At 41.9% G+C, this 26,716-nt stretch overlaps 1 protein-coding gene across 2 annotated transcripts in view; it reads left to right on the top strand.

Moving 5' to 3' along the window:
* LOC136886300 (uncharacterized) overlaps positions 1 to 26,716 on the top strand; it is a 697,376-nt gene that overhangs the window by 495,630 nt on the left and 175,030 nt on the right. For both annotated transcript variants that reach the window (XM_067159035.2, XM_068231038.1), the window contains 2 exons: positions 5,580 to 5,830; positions 11,645 to 12,078. In XM_067159035.2, the coding sequence (XP_067015136.2) occupies positions 5,580 to 5,830; positions 11,645 to 12,078 (685 nt within the window). The remainder of the gene's footprint in view (positions 1 to 5,579; positions 5,831 to 11,644; positions 12,079 to 26,716) is intronic.

Below are 26,716 nucleotides of genomic sequence, written 5' to 3'. Positions count from 1 at the left end.
TTCTGGTGATTTTCCTTGCATACTAAAATCTAGAATGTTTTGGCCTTTTAAGGTTATGATTTTTTGTGTGTTATAACTTCGTGCTTCGCAGTTTCCTGTATTCGTTAGACTAATTGCATTCGTTCCAGTGACTTGGTATATCGCTGTTAGCGAAGTCCATTAAGTTATAAAGAATAATAATAATTACATTCGTTCCACGTGTGTGTGATTTTATGTGACGTTCAGTGGTCCAGGTTCCTTTCGATGTTTCAGTTTGTTCTTGGACATTTTCATTCGCTATATTCCTATTGTGGATTATCGTGAATAAATCCAGCAAGAAAAGTACTTCCAGACATGTAAAGAATCATATTCTGTTGATTTTACGTGCATGCTAAAATGAAGAAAGGGAGGAAAAATTTGCCTTTTGCACGGTATGTGAGTGTGATATTAATATTGCACATGGTGGAGGCAACAATTTACGTGGTGATGAGTTAGTTGTTGGCATTCAGACTTCCAACATAGTGAATGATCTCCAGGATACAGATAAGTCCCTTTTCTTTTCATCAGTGAGAAAGTATTTTATAGTGCCTGTGACTACATCATCATCATCAACAACAAGTTTCCACTCAAGGTTGATGTGTTAATGCATGCTCAAGTTGCTAGGTTAGACAGAATTTAAGATGCACAGTTTTCTTCCATTCGTTTTATTCTTGGAAAGGTTTCCTATCATGTTATGCAAGGAAGAGAATGAAACTACAGATGAGGTGGTTAATGAGTTCATCAGAACTGCTATGATTACAGGTTCGTTGTCATCCTGTAATAATTAATCTGCTTTCCATATATCTCCTGCTACTCCTTCGAAGTGTGTACAGTAATCCGATCGTTACCCCTGGGTGACTGATACAAATACATTGGTTATTCAGTATTCAATATTCCTCTTCTTTCACCTTTAATTTAACGTTATATCGTCAGTGCTGTCATTTACGCGAGTCCGAACCATTTCAATAGAATTCATTTCACAGTGATATGGAGGGAAGCTACAAACAATTGTTCCATGCAGTCTAGTCCACCATATTGATACCGAACTGATCTCACACAGAATTTATGACTTCCAGTTTTAAGTAATGTTGAACCTCCAAGGATAAGAAGACAAAATAATCTGCTTCGGGAGTTAAGTAAAGCTTCCCGGAATCTTTCCATCCCAATCCACTGGTATTCAACATTGAAATTCCAACGCTTAAAGTCAAGGTCACGTGAGATGAAAACATTCAGCAACTTATTCTCCAGAGGCTACAGTGGAATGAGTAAGTGGCAGTCAGCATGGCTCGATGCTGCTCCTCTTGACTTGATTGATAAGAAGATCTCCGTTCAGGCTTTGATCACCCACGAATAACTTGGGTTTCGCTCAGTGAAGTTAGAACAAGCCATGGAAGATGTACGAGATAACTGTACCGTAAATGTGTTATGCGACCATTCCCATGCTGTGACTGCGGAGGGTTGAACATAGGTGACGATGGGGTAGGAAAGACCTGGGAGTGGGAAGGAAGTGCCCGTGGCCTTACTTTAGGTACAGCTCCAGCATTTTCCTGGTGCGAAAATGGGAAACCACGGAAAACCATCTTCAGGGCTGCCGACAGGGGGAGGGGGGGGGAGGATGGGTTTGAACCCACTGTTTCCCGGATGCAAGCTCAAAGCTGCGTGCCCCTAAGCGCACGGCAACTCGCCCGGTATTTTGGATGCTTTATGATGAGGTCTTACACATGTATACTGTAATTTTAAGCATCTCCTTGGATATTTTTTTTTCTACTATCGCTGAAGAGAAATTACCATTTTCTCAAAACATATTCGATGATGAAAAAAATTAAATTAGTAATCACCATATACTAATTGTATAAATCAGTTGTGTAACCAACGCGTTCGATGCATTCTAGTCATTACCTGGCTTTTCAAAGAAACCAGAAATGAATAGGAAGTACTGTCCACAATTCCAGTGCCTGCCGGGAGCCGCGTTTCTTAAAAGGCAATATTCATGTTGTTCATTCACTGGTGAGCGTAAAGATTATGTTCATAATGCATCAGTGTTAAAGATTATGAATACCTAGGTATATGAAGCGACCAATTCTAGAGCCACAAGCTCTGCCACAATGCTGGCACATCAAATCTAACAGAGCTCCTGGTAGTAGTGATCAGGTCTTCTTCGTTTCTTTCGTGTTTTTCTACGATCTCGTTCACGGAACTCATCCCTTCGTCATTATTGTTCAAAATGTTTCTGGCACCCTTGGATAAAACACTGCCACATCGGTCAAGCAGATGCTGCATTCTCCCAATCGCCGATGTCAATTTGGCACTTCTTAATGTATTAGGAGGAGATAATTCTGAATCTTTGGCTGAAACTGTAAGTTTACTCCATACAAAAAATAATTTGTATTGTGAAGTACAAAATCCTCCATTTATTCCTGAACGACTACTCGTAATTTACTCATAATGTTGTAGAATCCTATGTTAGACTATCACAACATTAAGTGTGTCTTCGACTCAGTAATGTGTTTATCTACTGTTCTCAAAGAAATTCACTCATTTAAGTATGGTTCATTTTCGAATAATAATAATAATAATAATAATAATAATAATAATAATAATAATAATAGCCTGCCTTATGCACATGCCGAAGTACGGCAAATTTGCCTACCGTCTTGGGTCATTCAGCTGTTGTATCTGAAAAGTCGAACCGTCTGTCGGCCCTATTTACTTCACTGTTCGCTAGAAATTTATCTTTACTGTCCAGGCCATTATTATTGTAGAGAAATAGTCTATACATACAAACCTTCCTCATGGAACGCACTAACGAATGTTGAGAATTGTGTCAAAATGTAGGTATGTTCATCTCAAGAATAGTGTGTTCATATATGACGCCAGCTCAACGAATACGCTACTTCCTTTTATACCGCGCGGTGTTAAACTTGCCTGCAAAAAGTTCGGCCCGTTTTTTTTTTTTGGATCGTAACGATGGTTTTTCTTCAGTAAGATGTCGCATTTTCCTTACTAACACTCCACACAGCCCTTAAAGCTTCTCTATGCGACTGGCTTGATATGGAACACGAGAAGCAAAAATTAACCAATGAACGCTGTAATGTATCTTATGAAATGAAGAGTGAGGGGGGGGGGGTCCGGAAATAGCCTGCCTTAATAAAATTTGCTAAAATTGGAGTGAATCAGGTGACATGTATCTGATTAGAGACTTGACCTTTTAGTAGGAGGAGTGAAAAGTGAATTATCTGTTCTGGACACGCTATTTGAAATTTTAACTTTGGTTTGGTAATGGCTTTTAATTAATTTAATAGTTATGTATTGTATCACTTGCTCCATTCCCGCACTTACTACCGATTATACTGAACACGAATGTTTCATTTTTAAATAATGACCCGCTTAATATTTGTTTTATTTATTCTTTACATCCGCGATTCTCACACTGTAATCAACGAAGCAGTAGAACACTTCCTTCTATTATGCCCAGTTGCCATGGCTTTAAAATGAAATGAACTGAAGCTCTCCCTGTTCTTCAGACATTAAAAGTAACAAGCAATACAGCACATTGTCAGTTATCATTAATATTGATTTGTGCGTTGTATAGGCCCACTGAATGTAGTCCGGCTCCTTCGCTGAGTGGTCAGCGTTGTGGCCTTCGGTTCAGAGGGCTCTGGATTCGAATTCCGGTTATGTCAGGGTTTTTAATATTATCTGGTTGATTCCTCTAGCGCAGACACTGGGTGTTTGTGTTCGTTGTAATACACATCTTAATCTACATACGCCACATCACACTACAAACCACCACAGAAAATTGCAAAAGTGAATACATCCCTGCACATAGGTTTGGCATCAGGAAGGCATTCGGTCTTAAAATTAAGCTAAACCATAGAAAGTGGCGACCCCATGTAATTAGGAATAGGTCAGGAAGAAGAAGAAATGTAATACTATTGTTATGGTTAATAATATTGCGACCGAGCTCGATAGCTGCAGTTGCTTAAGTGCGGCCCAGTATCCAGTATTCGGGAGATAGTAGGTTCGAACCCCACTGTCGGCAGCCCTGAAAATGGTTTTCCGTGGTTTCCCATTTTCACACCAAGCAAATGCTTGGGCTGTACCTTAATTGCTTGTTGTTTTAAGGGGCCTAACATCAAAGGTCATCGGCCCTGTACCTTAATTAAGGCCACGGCTGCTTCCTTCCCCACTCCCAGCCCTTCCCTGTCCCATCGTCGCCATAAGACCTATCTGTGTCGGCGCGACGTAAAGCAACTAGCAAAAAAAGAAAATAATAATATTGCGTAAGGATACACACCATTGAAAAGGAAAATATGGTCTTCATACGTATATATTTGTTTATACAGTAGTTGTAACTTAAATAAACCAGTGGTGAACAATATTTAACGAAGTATAATTCAGAATTTTAAACTTGGGGTCGCGACTGCGAGAGAGATCTTTATAGGGGTCCATGGTCAAGGAATATTTCAGGCTTACATAAACGTTATTGCTAGCTTTAAATATTTCTCATGAAGATGTACTTGGAAGGGTTGAAGTCTTCTAATTATAATGTTATTGTTTTTGCGTCCCACTAACTACTTTCTACGGTTTTCGGAGACCCCGAGATGCCGGAATTTTGCCCCTCGGGAGTTCTTTTACGTGCGTGTCAGTAAATCTACCGATACGGGGCTAACGTATTTGAGCACCTTCAAAACCACCGGACTGAGCCAGGATCGAACCTGCCTCAGACCGGCTTGAAGTCTCTTCTTCCCAACTCAAATTCTTACTTTCGAAGTTCTGACCAAATGTACGTATGTTAAAGGAGAGAGTTTTTTTAACATAATTGCCACACTGGGTAGTGCTGTTGGATGACGGCTGTCTGTTTGTGCTTGAAAGTTGCGAATTTGATCCTTACCCTGGCTGGCGGCATTTGAGAATGCTTAAACGCGACGGATGTACGTCGATAAATAAAAACGTATTATTGTTATCATTCTTCATTAAAGTATTTTAACACTGAACAGGTTAGCTCAGTGCGCTGCAGCACTGCTAGTCATGGCTGCCAGCTCTGTACTCGGATGACAGTTGGGTTCGAATCCGCCGTCGGCCACCTTCGAAATGGTTTTCCAACTCTAGTGAAATGATCGGATGGCACTTTTTTTCAAGGTCATGGCTGCTTCCTTCCCACTCCTATTCTACCCCATCGTCGCCATAAGACCTATCTGGGCCGGTACCACATGAAGCAAATTGTTTGCTTGCTACGGGCTACGGTGCTGTAACTTGCATTTAGGTAATGATGGGTTCGAACCCGATCGTCACGAGCCTTAAATATGGTTTTCCTTGGTTTTACATTTTCACACCAGACAAATGCTGGGACTGTACCATTAATGCTACGGCTGCTTCCTTCCCAGTCGTATTCGTTGCGTGTCTTATCATCCCCGAAAATCTAGTCTGAGTTAAACTACATCCAAACAGGAAAATGAAGTATGACCAACCTTGCTTGCACAGGCTTCTTAGACACCGATCCAAACTTAACAGTGTTACAGCATTTGAACTAATCGTCGTTTTATTGTTTGACGTTACAGTGTTGGATGCTCCACCTATGGGACCCGGGAGTCATCTCCCGAACGCAGTAGTTCCTGGGCCAGTCAAGCCCCACACTCACGCTCACCCTCAGCAGTACGCCTCCTCGTCGCGGGCGGCCTCGGACCGTGGACGTCCTATCACGCCGACCAGTTCTCCAGGGGGCGCATCTGGGAGCGACGGCGGAGGAGCGGTGGACGGTTGCGGGGGACACTGCGTGGCCTTCGAGAACTTCTGTTACTACTGTCTTCAGGTGAGTTACCTCATTCCAATACAGTCTTAAAATATGTCTCGTTCTGCCTTGAATTAATGATGCTGGGAGAAAAAAGAACAGAAAAACGAAACATGTTAAACGATTTAGTTTTGTGACGTCTGCGTCTCCCATTGGAGACCCCTGTCGACAACGGGGGTGAAATAGATCCACGGTGTCTCCTACCAGTCGTAAAAGACGACGAAAAGGTACTACCCCAGGGGTTCTTAACTGGGAGGCGTGAATTGGCATTCATGGTCCCAGTAGCTGAATCTGGCATTATTTCCTCTTACGTGTACCATCCTCTTCCCTTTAACAGGCCTATCTGACTTACCAAGGTCAACTCTTGATCTGTTCCAACCCTGTGAGGCTTAGGGAGTCTCTTATTTTCAGCCCTTCATGGCTCTCCATTTTGCTAATACCCACATTCTTCGAAGGTTCGGAACTCCTTTATTGTCTTTTCTGGTTGCTTAATTTTATTTCCCCATAAGATAATAATCGTAATCATCACCATCTTTTCCCAATGTTACAAGCAGTGGCGTGTATTGAATGTCATTAACACTTTTCCTCAGCTATTTTGCTCAGTTACATGTAAAGTAAATCAATCAAAGACCTCGTTATCATCATAGACGAGTATCTTTCACTGTCAACGTTTCCAGAAAATGATCTGCTTCCCTTTACTCACTAAGAAGATTCAGGAAAAAAATTTCTGCAGTATCAAAGGAATGGCTTATGTGCCTTTGGCATTGCCTCATTTCCACTACGTCTTCTTCCTAGCCTTTTCCCCAATTCCTTGGTGTTTGGCCGCTCCCTTTCAACTCCTAGGCCTTTCCTATCCCATCGTCGCCGTAAGACCTATCTGTGTCGGTGCAACGTAAAGCCACTAAAATAAATAAATAAATAAATAAATAAATAAATAAATAAATATTTGTCCTGAACCTACCGCAATGATACCGGGCGTTAGATTCTCTATTCAGTGATATGGGCCGGTATTTACATTCAGAAATTGAAATAAAGAAGAAAAAACAAGAAATACTCACACTTTAAACCCCGCATAACTTTGTCGTTATGGGTTTTAGGCAACCGTTATGACACCATCATATTGGGCTTAGAGAAATTTTTAAGGGTATCCACATAAGGACTCAGTCCGGTGGTATTTGAAAGTGATCAATTACGTCGGACCCGTGTCGGTAGATTTACCGGCATGTAAAAGAATTCCTGCGAATATTCCGGCACATCTGCCTCTGCGAAAACCGGAAAAAAGTAGTTAGCAGGACGTGAAACCAATAAAGTTATTATTATTATTATTATTATTATTATTATTATTATTATTATTATTATTATTATTATTATTATTATTATTATGTTGCTACCGCTTTTCCCACACATGTGGGGTCGCGAGTGCGAACTGCGTAGATCATGTGGATTTGCCCTGTTTTACGGCCGGATGCCCTTCCTGACGCCAACCCTATATGGATGGATGTAATCATTATTGCGTGTTTCTATGGTGGTTGGTAATGCAGTGTATTGTATGAATATGAAGAGGAGAGTGTTGGGACGGACACAAATACCCAGTCCTCGAGCCAGAAGAATTAATCAGAAGCGATTAAAATCCCCAACCCGGCCTGGAATCGAACCCGGGACCCTCTGAACCGAAGGCCAATACGCTGACCATTTAGACAACGAGTCGGGCTATTATTATTATTATTATTATTATTATTATTATTATTATTATTATTATTATTATTATTAAATTCGCTTTAATTAGGTCTACGTTTTAATTCTGCGTGGATGTTGTTTACAGAGGTTTCGTTATTGAAGTGATTAACATGGAATATTAAAGGGAAGTCCACCTCTGTCGTTTAGTGGTTAGTGTGATTAGCTGGCACCCCCGGAGCCCCGCGTTCGATTCACGGCTCTGCCACGAAATTTGAAAAGTGGTACGACGGCTCGAACGGGGTCCACTCAGACTCGATAGGTCATCTGAGTAGAGGAGGGTTCGAATCGCACCTCAGGCATTCTGGAAGTGGTTTTCCATAGTTTCCCACTTCTCTTCCAGGCAGATGCCAGGATGTTACTTAACTTAAGGCCACGGCCGCTTCCTCTCTTCTTTCTTGTCTATCCCATCCGATCTTCCCATTCTTCCACAAGACCCCTGTTCAGCATAGTAAGTGAGGCCATCCGGGCGAGGTACTGCTCCTCGTTCTCAGTTGTATCCCCCCACCCGGTCGAAAGTCTCACGCTCCAGGACACTGCCCTTGAGGCGGTAAAGGTGGGATCCCTCGTTGAGTCCGAGGGAAAAATCAACCCTGGAGGGTAAACTGATTAAGAAAGAAAAAGAAAGAAGGTATTAAAGAGGAGATGGAGAATAGTACCAATAATTTTAGTTCGAAAATTTCTCAAAACGGAGGACCTCTGGACCCTCCTGTAATACCTGCCCCCTCCCCTCCCGAATAAAAACGCTCAAATTACGCCCATGGTTATATTGCTGCAGATAATATGTCTACAATATGATGATGTAATGATTGTTGTTTAAAGGGGCCTATCATCAAGGTCATCGGCCCTAACTACAATATGAATAGTTAAGAAGTATAGTGCCGGGCGAAGTAGCTTAGACGGTAGAGTGTTAGTCTTTAGAGCTGAAGTTGTTGGATTCGATCCCGGCTCATTGCGGTGGTATTTGAAGGTGTTCAAGTACGCCAAACTCGTATCGATTGATTTCCTGACTCGTTAAGAGAACGCCTGCTGTACCAAATTGCGGTATCTCGGCGTCACTGAAAATAGCAAAAGTACTTAGTTGAATATATAACTATAATTATCATTGTTATGATAATAAAATGTAACTACTTCTGTCATCCTTTTGGTAATAATTTGGATCTATAAATTAGTTTTAAAAAGGGCGCTATACTTAATAACATAATTAAATATGCAAAAATGATGCAACAGCACCTAAGGGCTTCGTCCTTCCAAGACAACAGCTGCATATCCAGACTGCCTACAGACGCTGTTCTGGCTCGTGGTCAACGTGACGATATCCTCAGCCCCTTTGCGTTCCTATTACGCGCATTCTGGGTTGATCTCAAGTGGTTGAGTGAACCTCGTTCCAATCCTCAGTCCAGAATTAAAATTATTGGACTGGTTGGAAATCTAATCCGTGGTAGATTCGCTGCCCTGCACTACGGGGCTGATACTACTTTTGTCATTATCTAAGACATGGTAGTGGCAATGTTGTCTGAAGCTTGCAGGAGAGGTACCTCTGTCGGATGCAAGTCGTGTATTCCACTGTCGTCTTCTAGAAGTAACCAATCTTGCGGTGCGATGAGTTGATATCGATAAGAATACATACCTTTTTTGACCGTGTTCCGAAAGCGTGATTTGATCAGCGGGGGTGAAACTAAGATGAAGAACTAAAATGGGGATGAAGAAAATGTTTGATAAAGGAGGTTTATGACAACAAGATTACGGCGCTAATAAAATTTTGGGCACCCTAGGCCGGTGTGACGAGATTTTAGTAACGTAAGTCACGTATGTAGCGTACATATGTAGCAAGTTTTGTTTTAAATGTTTTTATGTACCATTGATTGTGACTGATAATGATGACCAAAAAGGTCGAAACTAGTCCACAAGGCAAAAGAAATGAGGATATAACTGACACTAAGGTATAGTTGAATTCTATTCTGTTTGTATTGAATAGATGAACCATTTAAAACCAAATCATATGTAATTGGTGTCAGTCATCATCATCATCATCTGTTTACCCTCCAGGTTCGGTTTTTCCCTCGGACTTAGCGAGGGATCCCACCTCTACCGCCTCAAGGGCAGTGTCCTGGAGCTTCAGACTCTTGGTCGGGGGATACAACTGGGGAGTATGACCAGTACCTCGCCCAGGCGGCCTCACCTGCTATGCTGAACAGGGGCCTTGTGGAGGGATGGGAAGATTGGAAGGGATAGGCAAGGAAGAGGGAAGGAAGCGGCCGTGGCCTTATGTTAGGTACCATCCCGGCATTCGCCTGGAGAAGAAGTGGAAAACCACGGAAAACCACTTCCAGGATGGCTGAGGTGGGAATCGAACCCACCTCTACTCAGTTGACCTCCCGAGGCTGAGTGAACCCCGTTCCAGCCCTCGTACCACTTTCGTGGCAGAGTCGGGAATCGAGTCCGGGCCTCCGGGGATGGCAGCTAATCACGCTAACCACTACACCACAGAGGCGGACAATTGGAGTCAATACGGATCAAAAATGAAACTTACAGCACTTTAGATTATCTTGTTTCAAATAGCCACAATTATTTCAGATAGCAATAATTTTACATTGTGTTAACCCTATGTACCACATACTTTGTTCCGGATCCTTGTGACCACCGAAATTTTAGGCATACGAAAATTAAATTTATTTCTCTCTAATGTGTCTTTCAATTCACCAAAAATCAGACTTGTACGGATCAAAGAAAGCACAGTGGGACACTCCTTCCTCTGTCCCCATCTACTGCTTTAAATATTTAAATCTTGAATGTTATTTATTTTACACTTTTTTAAAACTATTTGTACTGAGTACCGGTTCTACTAAGCCCCCGAGTTGTGTTCCATGTTCTGCACTGCGTTCTATACAGTAGCGTAACCAGGGTTAGCCGATTGTGGGAGGGAGTTATAGTTACAAACTTATGATAGAACATAATGAAGATGCTTGGGCGTGTATGGTGTGTGCATGCATGACTGTCCTTACAAGGCCATTACGAGGGTCGAGTCATAAGTCATGGAAACTACTTTTTTTTCTCGCGACCAGGTAACAACGCGGAAAATCTAAGATATGCATTTGGAAATATAGGGCATGTACTTATGCACAGTGCCTGAAGACAAATTCTGTTTTCAGGAGATTCTCGCAGGAAAGTGACAGAACACAGGCCATTGGTAAACATTTTTATATTATGGTATAGACAGCAAATACAGAAGACTACGTACAAAGGACAGGTCTCCACTGGTTACAGACCTTCGAAATAATCACCCAAGGTCCATGGACACTGGACGGCCTGGGCGAGGCAAATCGGCAGTTAATACTCTACCCCGTTTGAACGTGTCCACCCACCTCGCCACTGTTGTGTAGGGCATGGCATACACACCTGATGCTTCCCGCAGCTCTGCATGGCATTGGTGTGCATTTCTGCCGCGGAGAACTGCTATTTTAATATACGATCGTTGCTCCTGCTTGTTGACTTCCATTTTGTGACGCTCTCACTCACACACTGAACTTGGGAGCCTGCTTAGACCCACACTGTTGTTTACATATACCATCTAGTGGCATCATACACAAGTACATACCGTACGTTCTCAAATGAATATCTTAGATTTTCCGTGTTGTCTCCCGTTCGCGAGAAAGAAAAAGTTGCCATGACGCATGACGCGACCTACGTATAAAAGGCAATTATGTTGATATTCAGATTGAATAAGACAAAATATTACATTAAATAATATGATCAAGGTCAACAGTTTGAGAGCGAATGGTATGTACAGTGTATAATCTAAAATCCAACTTTCGAGACCTGCTTGAAAATAGATTCAACAGATCTGTCTATTTTACAGTTATGTTACTGTTTATTTTATTTATATTTATTTAATTTATTTTAGTTTACTTAACTTTTATTTAGTTTATTGTCAGTTTCTATTTATATTTGTAAAAATTTGAAAAATTTGAAAAATGAAAAAATCGCAATTTTCTTTAAGTCCATGGGGGAGGGTGTTTCTTACCCTTAGTAACCTCTGGTTCTATATATCATGGACATCCTTATGATGCTACAAATAACCATACGTTCTTGTGTTTCCAGGTGATCTTCATCGCCGGCATATTGACAGGGGTGTCATTGACGATTGCTGGCAGTGTTCTACGCTCTCAACAACGTGGTAGTGACCTCCTGGTGCTCGTGTATATAGGCTGTATGTTGGCCATGGTGTGCGCCCTCCTCTTGTCCGTACAGTGCTGCGTGCGACGGAACGTTAAGAGACGGAAACGCGCTCTGAGAGCGTCTCGGGCTGGATGTCGTCGTCTTACCCCGGGAGCCTCTGGCCACAACCAACAGCCACACAGCAGCGATATGATCCCGCTGCAGGAGTTAGGGAAACCAACTCAACCACAGCAGCAGCAGCAACAGCAGCAGCAACATCCACAATACCAGCCGCTTCTCATGCGTCTAGTCCAGCAACAGACGGCCGACAACCAAAGACATCAGCAGCAACAGCAGTTTGTGCACCACAACTACAGGTAGGAAAAATTCTGCTGCCGATTAATAAGTGAAAGTCAAAATGTGGAACAACCTTTTCGTCTTCAAAAGTGATTCTGCTGTGCATCTCGTTTATGGGGCATAGTCTTCATCGTAGTCTATGTATGGTACTGAAACGAATTAAGAATTCCGGACACCAACGCGAAATATTCGCAAGGGTGATGAAACACCCGCACCCCCCGGTCGTAGAGTGTCGGCCTCCGGATCCCAAGATAGCGGGTTCAAACCCGGCAGAGGTAGTCGGATTTTTGAAGGGCGGAAAAAAGTCCATTCGACACTCCATGTCGTACGATGTCGGCATTTAAAAGATCTCTGGTGATACATTTGGTATTTACCCGACAAAATTAATTAAATCTCAGCCAAAGACGCCCAAGAGAGATCCGGTTTACTCTGTCTGTCATCTAGCGGACATAGAGTAAAACGGAACGTCGAAATTGACGAGCAGACAGCCAGATGGCGTCAAATCGAAATGTCTGCACACGGTAGCTGAGGCCATACGATTATTATTATTATTAGACTAAGCGGTATGGGTCACGCGCAGGATCATTTTGGCTGCTGAAGTCAGCTGGTTCCCACCGCCGGACTGGCACTGTACACAGCCTACTGTAACTGTGCGTTTATGTTATGATTTGCATGTTTTTATTTAACCACTTGCTTATTTTATTTTTTTAATTTTTTTTTACAATTTTCCTTTGTTAGCTAGGAGTACGTTTACATCTCTTATAAGAACAAAGCACACACGAGCGTTCTCAACAGTACATGAGTCAGCCCGATTACGGGCATTAATCCAACTTTAATTTAACATCACAGTTCTTTGGAAAGCGATGAAATTTAGTTTATGTCCTTCTGCTGTTTAACGTGATTACAGCAACCGGTGAAAGCTCTGCACCGAAAAGAATAAACTCCTACACTGTCGTAAAGGTCAACACTGTCACTAGACTAACAGCGCTCGGCTTGGCATAGCGAATTTGGGTACCGCATGACTTCAAGGGGCAAGGCTTGTTACTGCGTATCACCGGGCGAGTTGGCCGTGCGCTTAGGGGCGCGCGGCTGTGAGCTTGCATCCGGGAGATACCGGGTTCGAACGCCAGTATCGGCAGCTCTGGTTTTCCGTGGCTTCCCATTTTTACACCAGGTAAATGTTGGGGCTGTATCTTAATTAAGGCCACGGCCGCTTCCTTTCTACTCCTAGGCCTATCCCATCATCGCCATAAGACCTGTCTAGGTCGGTGCGACGTGAAGCAGATTTTTGCTACTGTGTATCCAGTTGTTGGCCCCTACCGCCTAGTTTAGTAACTCTACCCGCACCGGCGATGCACGATATTGTCTTAATCATCATTTCATCCTTATCACGCGCAGTTCGCCTACGGGAGTCAAATCAAAAGGCCTGCACCCGGTGAGCCGGAGATGTCCTCGGACACTCCCGTCACTAAAAGCCTTACGCCATTCCTTTCTTACAGAAATTTGTAATTTGTATGAGGCGTCTTCAAGAGTTGTCACCCGTTCACCTCCATTTTAACGCTATTAGGCCCGGGTACTGCCAGATATTGGCAGGAATTGTATGTCGTTAAAAAGGTAGATGCGGTGCATCTCCACTGGCTATTGGTTTTACGTCGCACCGACACAGGTCGGCCGTATGGCGACGATGGAATAGGAAAAGGCTGTGAGTGGGAAGAAATCGACTGTGGCCCTAATTAATGTACAACCCCAGAATTTTTCTGGTGTGAAAATGGGAAAATATAGGAAACTAGTTTCACGGCTCCCGACAGTGGGGTTATCTTATCTCCCGAATGCAAAATCACACTTACGTCACCCATCTGTGTGGTCATCTCGCATGGTCACCGCCATTAGGGGTTTGCCTGTAAAGAGTTGCACTACCTTCGTACGAGGACATGAATTTACATGGTACGGCCCCTTGTCTGAATAGTCGGTGTAGTGGTCTTTAGTTCAGAGGGTCCCGGGTTCGATTTCCGGCTGGATCTGGGCTTTTAATCTTAAATGGTTCCTTGGCTCGCAGCCTGGGTGTTTGTACTGTCCCCAACATCCCTGCAACTCATGTACCACACACAACACTATCCTCCACTACAATTACACACAGTTTCCTCGCTGGAGGGTCTGCCTTACAAGGGTTGCACCAGCTTAGGAATGGCCACACGAAATTCAATTGAATTACCCGTAGGAATGTGAACATAGAAATGTATTTATTTATTTATTTATTTATTTATTTATTTATTTATTTTATTCGTGTCTTTATTACGTGGCGAAGTTGGGGCTCTTGGCCCTATCTTACACTTAACCACATACATTTTTTTACAGTATTAATCTAAAATATCATTTTAATCAAATTCTGTTATTGAGATAGGTGATTCAAGTAAGGAATAACAATAATACAATTAAGATTACTACTGATGAAAAATTATAGGATAAATAGCGAAACATGTCTCACATTTAAAAAATGTTTTAACTTAAATGCCAACATCTGTATTGTATTGAATAGGTGGAAATAAATATTAAATATTTTCCTATATACATTTTATGACACTTTCAATACGGCCGAAAAATTAATTTCATCACTTGTAACTTTAAAAGTTGTCAAGTGAAATTTGGTACTCACGACCATGAACACCTCCCACCGAACCATGTTCATTTTAATAGTTTCAAGCTAAGGATTTTATGGCAAGCCCGTAAATTAAGAGCAATGTACTAACTGCTCCAACTGCTGACAGAATTACTACTTTTGCTCTGTCACATAAATAGCAAAACTATTATGGTTGAACTTATCTTAACAGGATATTGGATTTGTGCACTTCATGTATTATTGTTTCCTCAGTTCATAAATTCAGATCTAAAGCCTTATCAGGAAATACTATTACTGATGACATATTGATGGCTTTTCACTTACGCAAGTGGGCGAATGAAAAATGGTTCAGTAACTATAAAACTTCATTTTGTATTACGTTTCATTATATCGCATTACTACTCTAGATTCTGTTGTGGTATTAGCATTGATATTGGCAATGATGTCCAAATCCACGCAGAAACAAATTAGCCATCATGGACTGCTATTTTTGTAATGGAAATGGCACACATCCAACGTGATAAATTATTTATTAGTGTGTTGTTCAGTGGTGAAGTTAGGGCTCGAGGCCGTTTATTACACATAACTATATTTTAATTACAATTTAAAATAAGTCAAATAATTAAAAATAAGTAAATTAATAAGTTATTACAAACTAACATATTTGCCGTGCGGTTAGGGGCGCAGCTTTGAGCTCGCATCCGGGAGATAGTGGGTTCGAACCCCATTGTCGGCAGCCCTAATACATTAAGAAGTGCCAAAATGACATCGGCGACTGGGAGAATGCAGCGTCTGCTTGACCGATGTGGCAGTGTTTTATCCACGGGTGCCAGAAACATTTTGAACAATAATGACGAAGGGATGAGTTCCGTGAACGAGATCGTAGAAAAACACGAAAGAAACGAAGAAGACCTGACCACTACTACCAGGAGCTTTGGTAGATTTGATGTGCCAGCACTGTGGCAGAGCTTGTGGCTCTAGAATTGGTCGCTTCATATACCTAGGTATCCATAATCTGTAACACTGGTGCATTATGAACATAATCTTTACGCTCACCAGTGAATGAACATAATGAATATTGCCTTTTAAGAAACGCGGCTCCCGGCAGGCACTGGAATTGTGGACAGTACTTCCTATTCATTTCTGGTTTCTTTGACAAGCCAGGTAATGACTAGAATGCATCGAACGCGTTGGTTACACAACTGATTTATACAATTCGTATATGGTGATTACTAATTTAATTCATTTCATCATCGAATACGTTTTGAGAAAATGGTCATTCCTCTTCTTCAGCGATAGTAGGAAAAACAATCAAAATATCCAAGGAGATGCTTAAAATTACAGTATACATGTGTAAGACCTCATCATAAAGCATCCAAAATACCGGGCGAGTTGCCGTGCGCTTAGGGGCACGCAGCTTTGAGCTTACATCCGGGAAACAATGAGTTCGACGACACCTCCCCCCCCCCCCTGTCGGCATCCCTGAACATGGCTTTCCGTGGTTTCCCATTTTCACACCAGGCAAATGCTGGGGCTGTACCTTAATTAAGGCCACGGCCGCTTCCTTCCCATTCTTAGGCCTTTCCTGTCCCATCGTCGCCATAAGACCTGTCTGCGTCGGTGCGTCGTAAAATAAATAGCAAAAAACAAACCAACTAAATTTAAATTAAACTTTCCTCGTGGAAGCTCTTGACAAACTACGAAGTATGTAACGTCCTCCTCTGCCTCCTCATAATTTTCAGTAATTATTATTATTATGTGCGTGTGGACCCAATGGATCACGCAAAGCTCTAACGATTCTGTTTACTGAATTGCCAAACAGCTCTCATCCTTTCTCCGTGGATCATTTTTCGTTCTTCTGTCCACCTTGTTCCAGTCTTCTTTTTCACTTCGTTCTCTGGTTGCACTTTCCATCCGTTAATTTTTTTCCTATAGAGGTTTCTGTCCGCGGTGTCAGTTGAGTTCATCGGGATTTTTCCAGATCCTTCTTCACTGCCAGTACCCATGGAATATTTTTTAGATGTTCTATATATTGTAGGTGAGAATCTTGTGTGTCAGTCTACTTGCCGGCGGCCTGCGAACGTGCCCATAAAATTTCAGACGTATTTTGCGGAAGTCTGCTGCAATGTTGGAAAGCTCTTCTGTCACTTTACGTGATCTCAGTCTATAACAATCTTCTGTTTTTCGGGGTCCAAGAATTTTCCTCAGGATTCTTGTTTCTTCTTTTAAAATGTTTTCTAGGTCACCTTTCCCGTTTAGTGTAAGGGTCTCGCTGGTATAAAAGACTTCGGGCTTGATTACTGTATTACAGTGTCTGATCTTTGCATGGCGGGACAAGCACTTTTTATTGTATAGTTGTGAACCCTATCGTAGGCTTTCCGAAGTTTTTGTAGGCGAATTTTCTGGGCACCCTTCTCGCCTCCCGTTGGTTCAAGTATTTCTCCCAAGTACTTGAAGTGTGGTACTCGGTTTATTTGCCCATATGTCGTGCTCAAATTTTGGATGTCAAGTTTTGAGAGAAGAACTTGGTCTTTTCAAAGGAAATTTGTAGGCCAACTTTTTCAGCACATTCGCTAAGGGTTTCAATTTGTTTGACGGCTGTGATTACATCATCTGTCTGTATGGCCAAGTCATCTGCGAAAGCGAGGCAGGATATCTCAGTACCGTCTTTGGGTCGTCCTAGTCGTATGGGGCGCCAGTATCCCATGTCCTTCAATGCCTTCTCCCACTCGCGGATGACATTGTCTAGGACGAGGTTGAAATGGAGCGGAGTTAGGCCGTCACCTTGTCGGACGCCAGTTTTCAATAATAATAATTGTTACGGAGTTTTCCGTGGTAGGTAGAGGTGAAAGAAGGTGCGGGTGTGAATAGGTCTCCAGCTACGAAAGCAAAATTAATTTAAAATTTAACAAGGTTATATTTTCTTTTCAAAAACAAAGAAATAACAAGCATGGCAGGTACAAAGTAGCAAATCAAAAAGGGTAGTTACAATATTTACAGGAATTGGGCTTCGCGCCCTGATTTTACACTGCTTGGGCAATCAGCTCAGTTTTACCCCAAACACGAGTTTTAACAGAGGGGCAGAAAACCCCATTCATACCTAGGAGCCCTTGCTCCAAATTACACAGAAAAGCCTCCACGAGGCATACAACACTCAATTTTCAAAAGAGCCAGTCGCTCTCAAAATTTAAGCCTCTCCCAGGCCACACCAAACTCCACCTTCAAGTTGTCCTCACTGGACATAGACACAGGGGTAAAATACCCAACCTACTGAGGTCTATTAAATAAAAATGGGCAATTACATGACCTCTAAAATAACAATTTGAGAGGAGGCGATCTTGCACTCCTAATACACTTGTTTTTAAAAACCTAATCTGGCTCTAGGCCACTAATGCAAGGGCTAATCCCATACTACCGAGGTGACTTTAGAAAAGAGCAATTTGTTTTACATTAACGAAGAATAGGTTGAGAAAATAAGTTCACCTCAAGACAATGTGAGTGGGAGCTCGAGAGGGTTAGCACTCTCTATCCCAATATGCAGCTTAAAAGAGAATAGAAGAAAAGATCGTTACATTTTAGGAAAAGGTTACATGGAGGAACGCTTCGCACCCGCCCCGAGAGTTAAACTGCTGAGCTAGCAAAGAAGGAATTTATTAATCGGCCATTACCTTATTGGTGACCGCTGCCGAGGAAAGAGGCGCTTCCCGCCTCCTGCTATGTACTTTATACACTGAAAGATGGAACAGAAGTGGCCCGGAGACCCTAAAATCAGCAGTTTAAATACTCTCGCAGAAAGTTCTAGGCGTTAGGGGAATGAAAACACCCTCCCGCGATGATTTTATTGGTAGATCAATAAACCCCCTACACAGTACTAAGAAGAAACACATAATTGGTGGAAAATTAATTCAAGAAATTCGGGATAGGCTAGATTTAAAACAAGGGGAAAGAAGGGGTTAATATTGCCAACTTAACCAAAGACTGAAAAAAATTTAGCAAAGAAGAAACATTTGAAATAAAAATTTCTCCAACAAAATAGTTCTTTGACTCCGCACTAGGTTGCACTATTGTTGATCTTCAGTAGTGTCCTCTAGAAGAGAAAGTTCACACTTCTTACTTCAAGCGAAACAAAACCACATCAAAAATGACACAGTTCAAAAACTCAAAATTTTCCACGTGGTGACATCTTCTGAGAAAGTAGAGAATTAATAGCGTAGATAAAGTTCAGACTTCCTCCAGCAGAGGAGTTTCAACTGGCGCACATTTTAAATTAGCGGAGTGGAGGTATCGTAGGCTTTCCGAAGTTTTTGTAGGCGAATTTTCTGGGCACCCTTCTCGCCTCCCGTTGGTTCAAGTATTTCTCCCAAGTACTTGAAGTGTGGTACTCGGTTTATTTGCCCATATGTCGTGCTCAAATTTTGGATGTCAAGTTTTGAGAGAAGAACTTGGTCTTTTCAAAGGAAATTTGTAGGCCAACTTTTTCAGCACATTCGCTAAGGGTTTCAATTTGTTTGACGGCTGTGATTACATCATCTGTCTGTATGGCCAAGTCATCTGCGAAAGCGAGGCAGGATATCTCAGTACCGTCTTTGGGTCGTCCTAGTCGTATGGGGCGCCAGTATCCCATGTCCTTCAATGCCTTCTCCCACTCGCGGATGACTTTGTCTAGGACGAGGTTGAAATGGAGCGGAGTTAGGCCGTCACCTTGTCGGACGCCAGTTTTCAATAATAATAATAATAATAATAATAATAATAATAATAATAATAAACCGAGCAGAGACCACGTGGTTTGGTCACGTACCTATCAGCTTCCATTTGGGAGATAATGGGTTTGTGCCTCACTATCGGCAGCACTGAAGGTAGTTTTCCGTGGTTTCCTATTTTCTCGCCAGGCTCACCATTTTCTCACTGGTGCTGTACCTTAATTAAGGCCACGGTCGCTTTTTTTCTCACTCCTAACCCTTTCTTATTCAATTTTCGCTATCTGTGTCGGTGCGACGTAAAGCAAAATAATAATATATTTCATTGTTTACATCCGAGTAGCTACTTTTGTAGTTTTTGAATACGTATAGGTGCTGGAATCTTGTTTCTTAGGAGCTCTTTTACGTGCTGGTAAATCTGACTCGAGTCTGACGTTTTGACCCCTCTCAAATACCACTGGACTGAACCGGGATTGAACCCACTGACTTATGCTCAGGAAACTGCACTCTGGCGTCTGAGCCAGTCAGCCCGGCCCTTCTTTTCCTTAATAATAATCATCTGTACATACAGAAAAATGAAGTCTGTCTTGAGCGATCTATATGTATGTTGAGTATTCAGCCCAAAGGCTGGTTTGATCCTCTACAGCTCCGCAAACAGCTGTTATAGATAGCCTAGGTGACACTGAAGAGGCATACTACGGAAATGAGGAGTGAGGTAGTTTCCCGTTGCTTTCCTCACCGAGTCAGAAGTTGCTATTACATATCAGTCTGCCAAGCCCACTGAAATGCATGCACCAACCGACCCTATGAGCGATATTTTCACACCATTCATAACAGGGAGTGGCTGCATAAGGAACGGTGTTACTAGAATCGCTCATACCTCGGTCACTTTCATATTCTCAAAGCCAAGGATGAGACTGAGACAGGTCAATGAAAGTAACAAATTTATTCTAGCCCATACCAGAAGACATAGTGCACTGTAAACACTACATCCTGCCAGCAAAGGCATAGCGATCTATATATAATGGTATAAAAATGAAAATAGACGTACATTAATGAGACAATTCCAGAAATCTCAGAAATTTGAAACGTGGTGCTGGAGAAGCTGTTGACGTCAGGATTCCTAGAAAAATCGAAAATTCTCAAAATTCCCTGAAGTAGGCAAGCTGAGGGGCTTCAAATTTTGGGCTCAGCATAAGAACACAGTCGTGTAATTTATCCAAAGCGACAACTTACAGGTATTGTGGGCTTAAAAACTTTCAGGAATTTCCTAATTTTTATCCCCCACCCCCCAAATCAAGATGGCGGCTCAATCTTCCAGACGAGCTTGAAAATTAAAATTTGGCGAAATAATAGCTTTTAGCCTGTAACCGATGAAAACCTTGCAAGATTTTAAAATTTTTCACTTTTTACCCCCGAAAAATATCGTAATATGGAGACAAATTTAATGACTGTGCAGACATTCCTTTTGAGGTAATTGTTGGCTAAACGGTAAGTTGTATCATAAAACGGATGGCACAATCTTTGTTCAATTTGGAGTGATCTACAACTTTGGTCCTATTACGTTTTGTCGTATCTCTCTCCTTTATACGTGAGGATTGGCTTTATTTGTGGATTGTTCGTAAATTTTGTGATTTTTACACGTATACTTCATTGCTTGACATACTTATAGGAAAGATAGTCATCAAATTTGGTATGCGCATTGACTCGACCAATGGCTATATGTGAACCAAATTTCGTGATTCTAGCTTGTACATATGCAAAAAATAAAGTAAAGTGTTAAAAAAATGTATCCAAATTTCACCCTATTCAAATTTTCGAACTCAATCTAACCCATAAATGTGGGAGATATGAGAAAATGTTTTTTGTTTCTTGATATGACGCACCGTTAAGCAGCAGTTCATCTGTAATTGAATGTCTGCTATATTATAAACGCGCGTATACCTTCGTATATGGATCTGTATATATTGAAGTCGATTTGTAGCGAGCTAGAAAGGGTGGGTCTTTCACAATACTTTACGATTGATGACTATCAGCAGAAGGGCATCTCCTATTGTAATAAATTCTCCCGTTCGGCTCCATGGCTAAATGGTTAGCGAGCTGGCCTTTGGTCACAGGGATCCCGGGTTCGATTTCCGGCAAGGACGGGAATTTTAACCATCATTGCTTAATTTCTCTGGCACGGGGGCTAGGTGTAAGTGTCGTCTTCATCATCATTGCATCCTCATCATTACTCGCAGGTCACCTACGGGAGTCAAATAGAAAGACCTGCACCTGGCGAGTCGAACATGTCCTCGGACACTCCCGGCAATAAAAGCCATACGCCATTTCCTTTCATCGATTCTCCCCACATCTACTTTGACTGGCAGTAGGAATGGGTTCCTTCTCCATCTCCTGTGTAATTGGCGTTAGTAAGGGGGGCTTACCATTTTAATGAATAGTTCCCTTCTCGGTTTGACTAGCAGAAGGGAATGGACCAAGCAATTTTTTCAAATCTCCCCTACCCTATTGTGTTTGGCAGTAGGCAAGGTTGCCTGCCTTTATAAACAAATTTACCCATTTAAAATGCGACTGGCGTTGGGCGAAGTGGCCTGCTATTATAATAGATATTCACCAACTCGAGTGTGACTGACAGTAAGCTGACTGGCATTAGTAAATGGGTCCTGTCGTCATAATGAATAACACCATAACTCAATTTTGACCGGCGGTTGGGAAGGTGCCTGCCATTATATACAATCTCCTCAAATGGAGGCGGGATTCATGGCTAAATGGTTAGCGTACTGGCCTTTGGTCATAGGGGTCCCGGGTTCTATTCCCGGCAGGGTCGGGAATTTTAACCATCATTGGTTAATTTCGCTGACACAAGGGCTGGATGTGGGTGTAGTCCTCATCATCATTTCATCCTCATCACGACGCGCAGGTCGCCTACGGGATTCAAATCAAAAGACCTGAACCTGGCGAGCCGAACATGTCCTCAGACACTCCCGGCACTTACAGCCATACACCATTTCATTTCCTCAAGTGGAATGTGTCTGGAAATAGAAAATTGGGCCTGCCATTGTAATAAAAACTGTCCAAATCGATTGTGAATGGCAGTCATCAGGTGAACCTGTCGTTATCAACACAACTCCACAACTCGCACCTTACACCCGGGAAAGAACGTATGGAGACCTGCCCATGGCGTTTCTCCGATAACGTTAAGAGACATGTAATTTATTAAAATTTCAATCACCACGTGTACAGTAATTTACGTAGAAATCCGCATACAATATAGAATACCGTAGCGAAGCACGGGCACATTTGCTAGTAATAATAATACATCCCGAACCACGTGCCACGTTCAGTTTGGCTTATGAGGATTGTTGCTGCTGTACTAAATATTCTACAAAATTTGGTGTTTCACACGGTCAGCATGACGAGTTCCACAACTATACAGTCTGGCTTTTTTTTGACAGTCCCCTGCTGTTTATATCAGATGTCTCCTCAGTTTGCCTTACAAGGCCGAACGCGAACTCTAGTCCATCTGTCAGTCAAGTATTGCAAGCCTTAGATGACTTAACAATCGAAGGTGGGTCCTCCTGGTAGGCACCCTGCTTCACCATGAGACTTTATTATTATTATTATTATTATTATTATTATTATTATTATTGTATGTATGTATGTTCAGTCTTCAGCCCTAAGGCTGGTTGGATCCTCAACAGCTCCACCATCAGCTGTCATAGATGGCCTAGGCATCACTGAAGAGGCGTACTAGGGAAATGAGGAGTGAGGTAGTTTCCCGTTGCTTTCCTCACCGAGCCAGAAGTTGCTATTACATATCAGTCTGCCAAGCCCACTGAAATGCATGCACCAACCGACCCTATGAGCAACGTTTTCACACCATTCATAGCAGGGACTGGCTGCATAAGGATTGGCATTACTAGCATCGCTCATACCTCAGTCACTTTCATATTGTCAAAGCCAAGGATAAGACAGAGACAGATCAGTGAAAGTAACAAAATTGCTCTACCAGAAGACATAGTGCACTGTAAACACTAGGTCCTGCTAGCAAAGGCATATTATTATTATTATTATTATTATTATTATTATTATTATTATTATTATTATTATTATTATTATTATTATTATTATTTGTATTATTATTATTGTTGTCGTCGTCGTCTTATGTTTCTTGACAGAAATCAAGGTAGTTACGGTATTCTACGTACCTTGGACAGAAATGAGGGGGGGGGGAATTATTTTTGGATATAATGCATCCAACTTCATGTCAGAGCTTCAAATAGTAAATGTTATTACTGTTTGTAATCCGTAATCTCCGAATCTTTTATATTTGCTTTGTTGTTATTCTTGTTCTGTAACTAACTTGTCGTCGGTGTCAAATAGTTATTCTCCTGTCTCTCTTCTATTCACTCGTATACAATCTGTTCGTAACAGAGACTTCAGACTATCCGTCAAATCTTTGTCCACATTCCACATGTTTTAAAATATCTAATATCAGAATTCTTCAACGCTTTTATCCACCACTAATTCTCATATACCTTCAACTGTACTCTTCCAAAGCGCCCCTTTTCTCTGTATGGGTACACAGAGGGCCACTTAAAACGGGTACTATTGACAGCACGAAATTTAATTTTCTCGAACAGGATGAAGCCTCCGTGCCAGAGAAATTAACCAATTATGGTTAAAATTCCCGACCCTGTCGGGAATCGAACCCGGGAACCCTATTACCAAAGGCCAGCATGGTAACCATTTAGCCATAGAGTTCAGCTCAGATGAAGTTCTTTAACATGCACGTCAGTCAGATGGCGGAAATTCTCATCAAATCTCTAATATTGCTGCATACTTTCCCCCCTTGTTATAGGCTTACCAGTGTGTATTTTAATCACTGTACTTGCGATAGGGCCTGTTCATTTATGGTGAGTAACATTTCCATCACGTAGAGCATGTACCACGGGGACTGGGTAATTGTTCATTTACGGGGCGAGGCACACCTGAGGACGAGATGGGTCCTAGGGAGTCATTTAACGCAGGGTGTGACAGGTGTCGTGTACTGTTATAGTCTTGTTATATTATGTAATGTATATGTTACACTATTCGCCTAGCTTCCTCATGCGGAATGTTAGGTAATATTCCCGCTATACTACATATTTACTACCTTGACTTTGTTCCTGTTAGTGACTTTACAAATGTAATTGGTTTGCACGATTATTCAGCAAAAATGGTTCGCTTCAAATACATTCTGAAACATTAGTTACTTACAGAATCTGTTTTCTCTTGAGTAATTTTAACGTTAAGGAGCTCATGAAATAACGTGCAGTATTTTCAGTTAAGCTGAACGAAAGAACGCTGCGTTTCTGAGACCAAGGTGGTGGACACTCCAACAGAGTGGTAAACTCAGCTCAGGCTGTAACTCGATTAGAATTATCAGGATCCCAGACGTACGTTTCCGCATATATTGCTTCACATTTCCTTTCGCAGCTCTGAAGATGGTTTTCCTTGGTTTCCCATTTTTACACCAGGCAAATGCTGGGGCTGTACCTGAATTAAGGCCACGGCTGCTTCCTTCCCGCTCCTAGCCCTTTCCTCTCCCATCGGCACCATAAGACGTATCTGTGTCGGTGCGTCGTAAAGCAACTTGTAAAAAAAAAAGTAGAATGCCGTTCTTCTTATGTCTGTAGATTTGCCTTAAAAATATTTTAAATGTGATTTTCCTTTTTGTATCTTTTGGCGTATCAGTTTTTTCAAGTTTTTTTTTTTTTTTTTTTAAGTTTGCTGTACGTCGCTTCGACACAGATAGGTCTTACAGCGACGATTTTGTTGTATCTCTCGACAGTGGAATGTGTCTTATTTTACTTGTCTCAGGCTGGCCTAATACTTCATAACAACAAAGAAGCTTGAATGAGTTTTTCGCCTATGGAATACTTTTTTGTTTGTTTGCATTTGTCTACCTTTAATGGTATTAATTAGGATGAAACTTTGAAAACCGAACAAGTGATTGCGCAGTTTGGGTCACGTACCTATCAACTTGCATTCGGGAGATAGTGGGTTCGATTCCCACTGTCGGCATCCCTGAAGATGGTTTTCGGTGATTTTCCATTTTAACACCAGGAAAATGTTGGTCACGGTCGCTTCCTTCGCACCCCTAGCCGTTTCCTATCCCATCTACGCCATAAGACCTATCTTGGTCGTGGCGACGTAAAGAAAATTGTAAAAAGACTTGAAAATGATCCTTTTCTACTTTTTCATCTCGTATACTCATGAATAATTCAATGAGTTTGTTGACTGAATCTGAATGTTTTGTGTTGAAATGTCAAGAAAGTTGTGATGGCTTCATAGTTTCATGTCTCAGAACAGTAGCACAAATGATACATCTAGGTCGTGGCAATTGATCACTGTCAGGGCGTTGTATGAAATAAAATTTAAAGTAGTTGTTCGTGTGTCCGGCCCAGCGGTGTAGGGGAAACGCGTCCGTCTGTCATCCGGCGGCCCCGGGTTCGATTCCCGGCCGGTTAATTATTAATATCCCTGGCCTGGGGACTTTTTGTTTGTGTCGTCCTTAACGTTCCTTTCCTCACATTCAACACTCCGCAATTCCAATTACACGCAGGTTCATATCATATGGAGCAAGTAGGGGCAAAAGATCTCTATAGGTCGACGCCCTGAACAAATAGCATTAAAAAAGTTATTCGTGTAATTATGAGTGAATGCAGCCTGATGCTGATAGTGTGCTGCTTCTTCTGTGTGCTGGTAATTTTCCCACTTGTCCAGAAGATCGCTTTGTGGACTTGAAATGGATGCATCACTATTTGCGTCACAGACAGCTTTAGTACAACATTTCTTAATAGCAAAATTAACTCAAGTTCCTCGTCTTTTATTTATGAAAAATGAAAATGAAAATGTTTTCCAGTCATTGACCAGGTCAGGGATGGAATGAATGAATCATATATAGGCTATTAGTACGATGGGACTCCACTCCCAAAGTGATAGATGCTATGAAATGAGAATGGAGAGTGTTGCTGGAATGAAATATGACAGGGAAAACCGGAGTACCCGGAGAAAAAACTGTCCCGCCTCCGCTTTGTCCAGCACAAATCTCACATGGAGTGACCGGGATTTGAACCACGGCATCCAGCGGTGAGAAGCCGACGCGCTGCCGTCTGAGCCACCGAGGCTCCCTCTTTTATTTATATTAATGTTTAAATCTGCATGCCAGTTACTTTTAAAAGATCACGAAACTCATGTTTTGCAACAAGCACATAAACACTGAAATGCGAATTTGCGGAGAGACAGTATTAACTATGAAAACCGAAAAGAGTCTGTCTTAATTCCCAATGTATGCGAGGA

Source organism: Anabrus simplex, chromosome 1 (assembly GCF_040414725.1).
Source record: "Anabrus simplex isolate iqAnaSimp1 chromosome 1, ASM4041472v1, whole genome shotgun sequence".
NCBI lineage: Eukaryota > Metazoa > Arthropoda > Insecta > Orthoptera > Tettigoniidae > Anabrus > Anabrus simplex.
This window is presented reverse-complemented; position numbering and strand designations above follow the sequence as displayed.